This window comes from Leptosomus discolor, chromosome 7 (genome assembly GCF_034619465.1).
Source record: "Leptosomus discolor isolate bLepDis1 chromosome 7, bLepDis1.hap2, whole genome shotgun sequence".
In the NCBI taxonomy this organism is placed as follows: domain Eukaryota; kingdom Metazoa; phylum Chordata; class Aves; order Leptosomiformes; family Leptosomidae; genus Leptosomus; species Leptosomus discolor.
In genome coordinates this window covers 6,173,789-6,186,133 of record NC_141397.1, presented here as the reverse complement: position 1 = coordinate 6,186,133, position 12,345 = coordinate 6,173,789, and the positions used below count along the sequence as shown (strand labels likewise).

The 12,345-nt window shown below is 41.7% G+C and overlaps 1 protein-coding gene across 2 annotated transcripts in view; it reads right to left on the bottom strand.

Annotated features, from left to right (window-relative positions):
* BZW2 (basic leucine zipper and W2 domains 2) overlaps positions 1 to 11,643 on the bottom strand; it is a 36,004-nt gene extending 24,361 nt beyond the window's left edge. The window contains exons 1-4 of one of the 2 annotated variants that reach the window (XM_086467774.1): positions 11,586 to 11,643; positions 6,022 to 6,198; positions 4,740 to 4,843; positions 2,004 to 2,069 (exon numbers count right to left, since the gene is read on the bottom strand). In XM_086467774.1, the coding sequence (XP_086323900.1) occupies positions 2,004 to 2,069; positions 4,740 to 4,843; positions 6,022 to 6,198; positions 11,586 to 11,643 (405 nt within the window). The remainder of the gene's footprint in view (positions 1 to 2,003; positions 2,070 to 4,739; positions 4,844 to 6,021; positions 6,199 to 11,585) is intronic. The other variant, XM_086467775.1, reaches the window with a different exon arrangement.
* Between the last annotated feature and the right edge of the window lie 702 nt (positions 11,644 to 12,345).

Genomic DNA, 12,345 nt, shown 5'->3' with positions numbered 1-12,345 from the left:
CTCAAGCAGTTGCTCCCTTGCTTTTCTAACCACCAACTAACTGCAGTAGTCTTTGAACTACTAAATCTCGCAGAAACACCTCCCAGAAATACTAATGTATCTTATCTGCTGACCCTCTATGAGCAGCTACGCTCATACAAGCTACTGCACCCAGGGATTAAAGCATTAAACAGTTAAAACCCCAGCAGCCTCATCAGCGAGAAGACAGTTGCTTGGTGGGTTCACACAAGCAGGGAGAGGGAGAAGGTAAGGAAAAGGCATCTACAAATAGTCCTCAAGGCAGTGACAGTGCAGGTGTGACACACAGTCCCAAACACCTTCACAACCACCTTCCTAGTGGCCAATTCTCAGATACGCTGCATTAACCGAGGAAGAGAGCGCACCCAGCACCCACCCGCGCCGAACGGTCAGGTCCCCAGGCGCCACACCAAGACTCGCCCCAGCGCACGGGGTGGCGATGGAAGGGCAGATGGAAAGATTTCCCCTCAGCCCAGGACCGCTATGCAAACCTGATCTCGTGGTTTGTCGCACAAGAGGTCATCCGACGCTGAAAACTGTACAAGAAGCACGTCCATAAAATGGAGATTTGCAGTCTGGGAGGTGAACCAGCCCACCCTGAGCCCGTGGTGCCATGGCCAGGATGCTTCCAACAGCCTTAAATGAGCAGCATGAGTCCAGCCACGCTGTACCTCAAATTACTGCTTTCTCTCAAGCTAGCGTATGGCTGAACTGCACACCAGAGGCACTTGTTCCTCAACTGAAGAGTTAAATCATTATGTATTAACCACAGTTTCATCTTGTCACCAAGTGTACAAAGTGAATTCTTAGAAACTTAGAGGATTCAAAACCAAGCAAGTTACAGGAGAGAGAGGAGGCGGCTTGAATTGACATGGCATTTGCTTAATATGCTGAACACTCTGAAACTTGAATGCTATGAGTCAGCGCTTCTCATGTCAATGATTATAGTAATTAACAGCAAGAACACTGGATTTGTGTGGGGACAGAGGTAAATTTAGGTCTTTAGAGTGATGTATTGAGCAATCAGCATCAGTTAATAGGCATGCTGGCCACAAGTGCAAAAATAATTTCCTATATGAGCAAGAATGTAGAAGTCGGAGCCAAATTTATTCAGCCACAAGAGGTGGTGGTGGGGCATCATGCTCCAGACTTACCCTCACTTGACCCTTGCAGCAATCTTTCTAATGTTTAAGTAACTGGAAACAGACTTTTACTTTTAACAAACACGGTATTTTAGTCATTGGACAGGTTTTGCCATTATCAGCATGCCTGTTAACTTACAGCACAGCAGTGTTTTTTACTTATTCAGGCCATTAGAAAAAGATATTTACATCTGTTACTAGGAACTCAAAATAGACAAAAAAAATCTGTATTTTGTTTTTCAAAAATTTCTGCCCAGGTTTCCCCTGTCTCCTTAGGATTCAGTACCACAAAACAAAACAGTATCCACAAACATCCACTACAGTCTAACAGGCAAATCCTGAGCACTCTGCCAGCGGCGACAACTTCCTTGTGCAAATACCTATGGCCTCGAATACAAAAACTTGTGGTTAGGATTCATTCCACAATGCAGGAGTAGTTTAATACTCATACATCAAGTGACATCCTGCACAGCAGATTTGCATTTATTCTATGGAAAAGCCACCGAGCGCTGTTCTATTAGCAGGATCGTAACATCACCTCTCATTAAGAACTATACACCAAAGCACATCAAAGTTCCGCACAAAAAAGCCTGGGATCAGAAGGTGAGTTTGGTCAAAGTGACCAAAGGAAGCATTGATGCAGAATTACTCTACATCAAGTGCCGCCAGCAGTATTCCCACAGACCAAAATTTGCAGACTAAAGCTGCCACCTGTAGATTCCACCCTCTCATCCAGCAGAGCTAGACAAAATACATGCCAGCGCCACACGTGTACACACACGACTACATCAGACACAGGGTAAAAAATAGTAATGCTCAAGAGGAGACTGACACCAACATTACCTTTTTGATTTCATCTTCAAATGCTTTCTCCAGATATTTGTATCTCCTGATAAGTTTATTGAAGACCTAAAGATAAACACAGATTAACTCAAAAAACCATAACAATTGCAGCCATCCTTGACAAAAAAGGCAAAGGGAAACAAGACGCAGCAGGAAAGAAAAAGTAGGAAGCACAGTTGGCTTCTCACACTCTAACGTTCCACTGCACAGTTTTCCTTTAGACACTGTTTCCAGGAAATAAGCAGCCAGCAGAATGGTATTTCTGCCGTTGCCTGTTGCATTGTCTGTCTGACGGCAGACCACGAAACACCCTTCTCTATTAGTTTGTTCACAAGTGGAAAAAAAATGAGCTTTGCAATTCTTGCTTCATAGAGCAATGTTTGAATCGGAGAATTTACAGCAGTTTGAGTGTCTTTTTCGTATTTCTCAAAATTTAATGCCTGCTCTACTTTCCACCCTATCCATAGATCAAAAGCAGCGGAAAGGAGGAGAAGGAGGTTAGCTCTGCACCCTTCCCCCGGTCATGCAGCTCTCTGGGGAAGCTGTTAGGTGTAAGCTGATGGAGCAAGGCAGCCAGGCAGCACTGCTGGGCATCTGCAGTAGATGCAGGATCTTTGTCAAGCCCACTGACACGACCGCTTACAACAAAACACACTACTGGCAGGGAAAGAGGAAGAACGTTTGACAAAGCCTTCACAACAAGGATGTTCTTGGAAGCGCTTGTTCTCCAGTTTTTGTCATTTGTTTCCCACCGTGCGACCACGGATGATGAAAGCAGAAGCAGCACAGGCGCAGGGTGCATTCAGATGCAAGAAAGGAGAGATAAGAAATCAAATAAATAAAGGACTGCCCTCGCTACCGTACAAAGGGCACAAAACATGTGACTCAATGTCACAGGTGAAAAGGTTTACATGGGGAACAAACGGCATTATTGTCAGGCTGGACGGTGGTGGGGGAAGAAATTAAGCTTAGAAAGTTTCAGTTCACTTTTCAGAGAACGTAAAATACATCCAAACATCCTCAACGGTAGTATTTTGGCTCAGAACAAGTGAAAATCAAGTTGTGGCCATGCTGAAAGGCAGAGCCCCACAGAATTCTAATAAAATAAGGTGTAAGATGAAAACGTAAGCTAACACCTTGTCCGTATTTCTAAACAAAATTTTGTATATTTTTATAAGTCCCTGTAAATGACAGAAGTACACTTCCTAAGCAAATACTCCGTTAAAATGTAACCACTAGCTTTAGTTTTTTCTCGAAGATTTTTCACTCTCTGAATTGTTTCTATGACTAAACCCACAAAAAATAGCCACACTACTGGTTCATTTGGGAGTCAGAGCAAGAAATTACCTAGACGATATGGAAGCTCTAAACACTATTTTAGCCTAACTCCGCTTTTTCATAACACAGTAAGAGATCCATTTCCCATTATGCATGAAAAAAACTGGTGAGATCTACAAAAGGATACACCTCTTCAGGCATTAACTACAAATGTTCACTTCTTTTGGCGGCTTTTGGCTTGAAATGCAGAGAATACATTGAAAATTCCACTGCTTCAAATCCTGAAGCCTTCACTTCCATTGTCCAACATTCAACCTTTTACTCTAAAGCTAAATTTCTCCTTGAAGGACTGGTACTGTCAATTTTTATTATCAAACCATTAAAATACTAAAATTCAAGAAGACAGAATCAATGTTTTTGCCAATAATGGAGATTTTCATGAAGTAGAATACCCTGTTTTTAAGAGATGATAAAGCTGATACACAAGATACATTGACTCCCTTTCCAGAAATAAGGATGTTTCACTTCTTCAGATTATTAAAGATGTGTTTTTAAAGGAGCTTTCTGCTTTTCAGCAAACATTTCTTACCGATGCACATTCTGATCCCAGCACCCTTTAGATCCACCATGCACCTCTTCAGCAACTTACCACCCTCAATACCTTAGCAGGGACAGCGGCTTTTATGCTTTCACCTACTGCCTTTAGCATCCCAACAACTACTAGTTATTTAAAAAGACAAGTCTGTTAATTACAATAGACTTTTGACATATGGGAGTTTCAGCAGTGTTGCATTTTTATGCAGTCCTACTTGTACCCAGAATTGCAGGGTGGCTTTGAACTTTCAATAGAATTCTGACTGTATTTTCTCATGTAATTATTATCTTCCATTAAGAAGTTATGCAACATTAGCTTCTCTCCAATAATGTTTTGGACTTCATTGATTTTTTTTTTGCTTTAATTTCACATAGGCCTATTTGTGCAAGCCTTCCTTCTGCAAAAAAGGAATTATATATCACATACATAGCAGAAATGAAAGCTCCTGGAATACAAGCCCGATTCCTAACTAGTTTTACAACTAAAGGTTGGAGGCGTAAACTTGGTATTTTTTGTCACTCATATACTTCATGTGTTTCTAAAAATATGTTCATACAAATCTTTCAGGCTGCACACAGAAAAGGTCAACAAAAATAATAAGGATGGTGTCAAAAAATACACTGAACCAACAGCAGACTGAAATAAGTAAGACTGCTTTCTGCAAAAGAAAGCATTGCCAGCTGTGATCAGATTATCTTAGACATCCTATTTTCTTGGCCAAAATGTAGAGGTTAGGGCGGATTAACTGCATTTTCAACTGCCCTGTAACTAGCCTGTTGCAGCCCAGGCAGTCTGCAGATGTTCCACTGTAATCCCTTTTGATACACCAACGGGAAGCAGTAATGAACCACGCCTTTACTGACCTGAGCATAATTTCGGATGGCATCATGATCTTCATCTGCAAAAAATACACAGTGGTTGGTCATCTTGGTCTTGTCATTGTCATCTATGCGTGTGCCTCCAGGAGCTAAAAGAAAAAAAAAAAAGAAAAAAAAAAAAGGCAAGAAACAATTTCTCACTTTAGAGAGCACTGTATAATTATAAGATGTAATTAGCCTAATAAGTTCGTACTACCGAGGCAAAAGGCACGTGTAAGAACTAGCAGGGGAGAGGGAGGAGCAGAGGGAGCCCGAGCTTTACAAGGCTGTGGTGGCACCTGACAGAAGGGAGGGCTGGCTGATACGCTGCACCTCAGATCACACAGGCCTCCCAGGACTGAGAGATTCCGCTCACACTAAGGAATCTTAGCTGGTTTTGAGAGCACTGAGTGTGATCAAATAACCATGGGCTGGAGCATAACCCTTGTGTATATTTTAACTACTATTTTAAACACCACGATAACGTAAATCCTTTCCAAAGGGAAAAGTATTAGCACTCTGTTATTAATTTGAGGACTTGGAACATCCTCCTAACCCCTCTAATGCTTACCAGGCCCATGTAAACATTCAAAACGCTGCTGCAAAAGTTTTCTCCTGGCTTATTTTGCTGACAGCTTTTTTCCTAATTATTTCTACTGGCTTTTGTGTCCTGCATTACCTCAAGTCCCACAAAAACATCTTTTCTTCTTACATAACAAAGAGCAGGAAGCAGGAATCAAACCAACATGACCAGGAAAAAGAGCCAACTTATTCAAAATACAGAAGAAGGCGAAAGGCAGGTTTTTGCCCAAGCTGCCACTGATACCTGGGACAAATGCCCCATGAACATCCACAAAGCACTCCTCATTATCCTTCCCTTCTCCTCTTACCTAGCCTTTGTTGCAATGTCTACAAAAAAAGCTTTGCAACAGCCAATAACCTGGAGGGCTGTACTACACCTTTTTATGCTAACAAATTCCTCTGTTTCCCCTAGTTAGCATCTCTCATTTTCTTTGCTGTTGATTTTATACGCTGTTTCAGCTCAGACTGAAGGCTTCTCAGAGCAGCATCCACTTTCTGTGGTATTTGCCGAATGCCTCACACAATCAGGCCCCTAGGTATGACTGCACTACGAACAATAAACAACGCTAGGACGTGAGATGAAAGAAGCATCTCGATACGTGAAACGGTAACACAGTTTATAATTCCCACTTTGTAAAGGAAGACAGCATCTTAAAGGAAGCAAGGCTGATCATCAAAATTCAGTGTCAGGTACACGGCAGGTTACCTAGCATGCTGCCAGCGACCAAAATATCAAAGAGCGTGTCGGCATAGCGGCGATAATCAAGCCGTGAGCCTGTTGCATCCAGGAACTTGGCTATAGCCTCCAGGTCACTCCCAGCTTCATTGAGGCCTTGCACAATCGTATCCCTGAAGACTGTGGGTTCAAATTTCTCCTTTTCATCTGGAACAGAGATAAAGGAGAAGGAGGGCGAGTCAGTTTTTAAACTTTCTGTTAAAATCCCCTATCAGCCAGCAATTGAAATGACCACAGCACCTAAACGTATTCTTCCCATTCTGGGCAACAGATCAAAAGTTTGTTTGTTTGGCTTTTATTGCCTCTGGAAATTTTTCAGTCTTTACCCTCACTTCCCTTTCCTGCTCACCCCTCAATACCAAAACACCCCCAAACATACAGGAATAAATAAAGGGGAGGAAAAGCAACTATTGAAATTGTTTTCAAATTCATCCTTTACTTCTTTTGTTGAAGATATTATCGAATGTGTGTATCACTATGCATTGCTAAATCTGACAGCAGAGTAAAGGGAATGTCAGTTACATGTGCATAATCTCGCTGTAGGAACACTCCATCTTTCATTTCTTGATATTTTTCTCTAAAGAACTATGGTCACATATTTGAACTGCTTTCAAAAGACAAGTCGTCCAGAAAAGGGAAGATCAAGGTATTAATAAAAATAGGTTTTGCATGAACATTTAGGACCAGGCAACACAGTGTAACCAGGAATCTTTCATACTGACAGACTTCAGCAGCACTAGGAACACAGAAATACAGCTCTGACACTGCGTTTTCTACAGCTGTCCCTGGCTGAACTCAATTAAGGTACAGTCCGACCCCCAGACGGCCATTAGCCACAGCAGATGTAACTGCAGCCTCCAGATAAAGCTAGGTGGATTTACCCATCCCTCCTGCTGCTTTTTCTTGCAGGCTGTTAACAGCTTACCACAGACACTTGAAGCTTCTTAACAAAACACATCCTGGCTTTATGTAAGAGCACATATGAAATACTTGTTACCATCAAAATAACTCTGAACCTCAGAAACGAATCTGTGAGCTGTTCTGTGGCACTTTCCCCAATCTCTTTCCTCCTACCACAATAGTCTTACAACAATTAAATAATTATTTTACACACAATGCCTACTTTTACTAGCTTTATTATTTCTAATACAGAAAAGTTTCTCCCTCCTCTCGCTCCCCTGCCTGTACCCGGGGTGCACTCGTTCTACCACCTTCAGTGCATCACTTGCACATTCTCCCCCTCTTCCAACGCGCCCCCTTCCCCTGTAACAGTTGTATCTGGAAGGCACAAAGCAGTCCCTTCCACTCAGTGTCACAGGCCACTGGGAAGCTCAGGGGACTAGTCAACTGGTTCTTCCAAGGAGCCCGGCAGCACACAGCCAACAGCAGCTCCAGGGCTGTCTGTCAAGCGCTCAGAAGCACTGGAAAAATGAGGCACCACCTTATTTTCCAGAAATCCCTTGCCATGCCCAGCTTTCAGTGGCTTGTTGACTCTATGACCCATGTCCATGTGGCTTGCTGCCCCATCCCCCAAATCTGACCTCCTCAGACCAAAGCTGAGGATTATGCTCAGCTCCAAGGATAACCATATATATGCCCATGAACCCACCTGCTCCCAGCCCCAGCGTGTCCTGAAGCGATGCACACAACCATACTGCCAACTTTGCTCTCATCACCCAATAGACGACTCAATATGCCCCTTCTCTGGACTGCAAGTGACTTCTTCCCAGGCTTCTGCTTCACCCCAGACCTTGGAGCTATTCAGGCTCTCAGCTGTGTTACCTCTGCTTCCAGCTGTGATGAAGACCTGAGGTCTGCCATCTGAGCAAGCATCTCTCATACCTACTCTAGGTGGTCCTGCTCTGGCAGGGGGGTTGGACTAGATGATCTTTCAAGGTCCCTTCCAAACCCTAACATTCTGTGATATCTGCAGGGCATGCCCGTGGTGGTCAAACCAGAGAGGGTCGAGTGGGGAAACTGAAGAACATGCCTTTGCTCTGGGGAAACGCCTATGGAGAAGCATCCTACTGGAATCCCATCTGAGCTATCAGGTTGGTTACCAAATACTCAGTTGCAGCTCTCTTCTAACTTGAAGTACTAAACCAACTCGAAACAAGCAACAACCCAACAAACCCACACACGAACAAGTCTTTTACTGAAGTTAAATACTTCAGGTTGTGCACTTCAGGAAGTTTTACTCGTGCGCAAGACACCCAGCTCCACCCATAAGCAAGTATCTGAGTATAATTATTCTTGTTTGGGTTACCAAGTAAGTATGTATTATTTGCAGGGTAAAAAAAAAAAAAAAAAAGCTTGATGACTCATTAACCAGAAAGAAAATTGAACTCTGTCTTAAGAGAGGAGTTAAAAAAAAAAAAATCCTATTTTACTTTTTCAAATGTATTTTGTCTAACAATTTGAGATGTTCACATCTAAACTGAAAGGTGTTGCATGCTTGGTATCATGGGGACACAGTGCTCTGTACAAACACAAACACCGTGATTAACATTTCTTGGCTATTTTAAAGAGATTCTTCTCCTGCCCCAGAAGTCCTCCTCTCATCTGGAGTACCCTACTATTTTCTTGTCTATCATGATCTAAAAATTTACACAGGAAGAGGAGGTGAACTCACTGCATGAAAAACGATTTATGATTTTATTGAAACATTTTCCTACCAAGCTAATGCACTGAAGAGGAATATGCTGATGTAGTACAACAGGGTGATTAAGAAGCCCTCATCAAGAAGTGGTGACAGCATGTTGAGCTGTCAAGCACACAATTACTAAACAAGCACAGTTTCAATCACGGGCTAGTGGAGGCAGGTGTAGCTTGCAGATGTGATGCATACAATAGCCAATGCAGCAGTGCTGTAACAGCTTTTAATTTTCATCATGTTTCCAGATCCTTATTTCCTTTCTTTCGCTTCTAAGGAAATCACAAAGTACATTTACACCCCTCTGCTTAAGAATTAATCTTAACTCCTCAACAGAAGGCCCACAACTTCATTTCTGTGGAAGAAAAATGAGGTGCCCCGTTTGGCCTCTCTTCTGACTTCATGTTAACGTAAAGGTGTTAATATCAACTTCTTATTAGATATTTTTCCTCCTGAAAGAAAGTCATATGTATCGTTTTGCTTCACTTCTTTCTATGCTGCCATTTACCTTTTCGCACCAGTTTTTGAGCAGATATTAACTCTGTGTTATCCGTACCACGGGAACAAACTGGGGGGTCAGGTATCGCCTGTCACCTCGCTTTAAACAGTACTCACTGTTTGCTCCTGCTAATGCTTTGGGAAGCTTTTTGTCCTGTCGGTATTTGTCAACTGTCTGGATACACAGATTTTCCGTACTATCTACCGGCAGTTTTGCTACTCCTTCTTCTTCCTCTCCCATTTCAGAACCATCAGCTTGCACGCATGCAGTCAATACAACCCACACCTCATGTATCTGCTCCATAAGCACAAATACTGGCCAGATGCCAGCGACTGCTGACCCTTCAACAGGTACAGAGGTTGTATTAAGAACTAACCAAACTACTTTCTTTGCCCAGATTGCTAAAAACTTGATATGGAACTGTGAGATGCAGACACAGCCCCCCCAAGTCTTTTCCTTCTTCCATGTAGTCAACAAGCTATCAAGTGCCACTTCCAATCACTGTAACAGAAACTCAAGAGATAGGCACAAAATTACAAATAAAGTCTCTTTCTTTATTCTAATTATTACTTGTACTAAATAGGAGTCAAAACCAAATCTGTATTAGGACTCATTATGCCAAATACAATGCAAGACACGGACTGAAAAGATAGTCTTCATGAGAGAGAGAACGTTTTCCAAGACAATTTTATCAAATAACGTACGTACCATAACTGACTGACGTAGACTAAGTAACACATTGGATCAACCCAGCAGTATGCATACTTGACTGCTTCTACTGCTTGATCTGACAGAGGTATTTCTTTAGGGACTGTTAATTCCACTCCTCTAGCTACGTCTGTGCTGTTGCTAGTTAATGCAGTGTACAGTTCCTACTGCATAACGTCGTGGACTATGCTGATAAAAAGTTAATCCCTCTAATTACTGGAGCATCATGACATTTAATTACAAACAATATAGGTTTCTCTATTTAATTAGTTATACCTACAAGTGTTGTACGTGCATCATAGAAAGGACATTTTCCATTTAAGAGACGGCACCAGTCAAACGAACTGAGGAAGGGATGTGTGCAAAGGAGGAAAGACGAGAGAAAGCTGGCACTGCTTTTGAACACGACTGGAACTATTTTGCAATTCTCATCCAAGCTTCGTGATCATCCTAGATCTTAAGACACTCACTCAGCTCTTCAGACGCGTCATAGGGTTTGTAATTTTCTGAGAAAGGTTACCAACTCTTTTTGTTTCTCTCATCCACACTGAGAAAATGCTCTTGTCTACATTTTCTGTCACAAGGCGTTAAGACCAGGTGTTAGCTTTCAATCAGAAACAGGAAAGTCAAGATGGAAAAAGTCTGTTCCATGACAGAGTGGAACCCCACTGGTATGTGCTGTAATAATCCGCTATTGCAACTGCAAAAAATCTAAGCCTTCTTTTCACAAACCAGACCTTTTTTTCCCTGGGGAAAAAAAATAATAATTTATTACACATTTTTCTTCTCTCTGCCTCAGAGTCTTGGGCATTCATCTCAGACACCTAAACCATGACACACGAACACTGAGTATAGGATGAGCAAGCACGTCAGGATGACGCTTGCTGTACCGAATACCTGGAAGGTCGCTATGATTAGCACCACTTCGTTTTCTTAAAAAAATGATGCAAAATTGTACATAAGGGAAGTGAGTGTTGGTCACGTGTACAGAAAATCAGTATCACAATGAGTAAAATAGGACTTACTCAATGGCAATTATTTTATTTTAACAATAAAAAAAAACCAAACTACACTAACACAGCAGAAATAAGTATTTGTGAAAAAAGAGCTTTCTGACCTCTGTCATTACAGAAAGCGGGGCCAATGAGATGATCCGACCATCTCACGGAGAAGCAAGGTGAGAGAATTCCTTTTACATGTGAAAGGTTCATTCACAGAGATGGCATTGATTGAGTCAAAGGAATAAAAAAAACAACAAAAAAAATCAAAGCCAAAAAAGCGAGATAATTTTCTTTACACAACTTTTAAATAAAATCTCATATTTTGCTTTCTTAGTTGAAAAGGACATTTTAAGAACAATCAAAACAAACATAAGTTTTCTTCCTCATATGTAAATATACTATAAACTCAGTTAGAATCTAATTTTTTAACTGAGGCTTCTACAAGACTTAATAGCTAACAAACCCAAACTTTACAGGAATCCTAAGTATATATAGAGAAAATAATAAAACTTGTAGAGCTTAGTTGAAATTAACATCTGCATTCTTAACAAGGCTGAAGAGAAGGGGGAAAAAAAAAACTTTAATCCTATTGAACTTTCAGTTAATCTACCTGCCACATTTCTAGTCATTTTAACAAAGAGGAAAATTAAGTTAAAAATGTAACGTAACCTACCCCTCTTCCTAGTTTTGAACCTCTGGCCTGTTAGCACCGGCTTCTGATTCTTATTCATAAAATTTCTGGAGGGAAAAAAAAAAAAAAAAAAAAAGAGAAAAAAATATTTTTACTATGGCATTTATGGCATTTACAGACAATAGTTTAACCTAAAAGCAAAATCAACATTCAGTGTAGTAAAATCCCGACATGTGAAAGGGAAAGGAAAGGAAGTTTCTGATGTATACTCAAAGAATAATTCATGTTATCTTAAAGACGAAGAGCACTACAATCCAAGAACAACTTTGATGAGATGTGCTTCTCTCAAAACCTGGCTCTTAGCATCCCTCTGAAAAACCCCTGAAGGTTCAAACCCAAGCAGGAGGGTGATGGAGCCTGTGCCCCTACTGCCGGGGCAGGGGTACAGCAGCGCTGCCCGCGCAGCTCCCGGGGACGCTCGGGGGCACAGGACTGGGAACTCTCCTGGTGGGGCTCGGCACGGCACAGGTCCCACCCTCCAGCACGTTCACCAGGCAGACGGACTCCCAGGGCTACACGCCGTCCTGCTGAAGGCGTGACTGCCGTCTAACCCCAAAGACAATGTTTTAACCATCAAATCCTGCTAAAATGTTTCTTCCAAGCATCGCTATATCTTAATAACTTTTAGTTCTTAAAAACATGTAGGTGTTGTAAAAATAATAAAAGATAATCAAATCACTCCCCCCACCAGCTTTGCATATAAACACGTAGTTAAGGACCTACATAGCACATCATATATTAA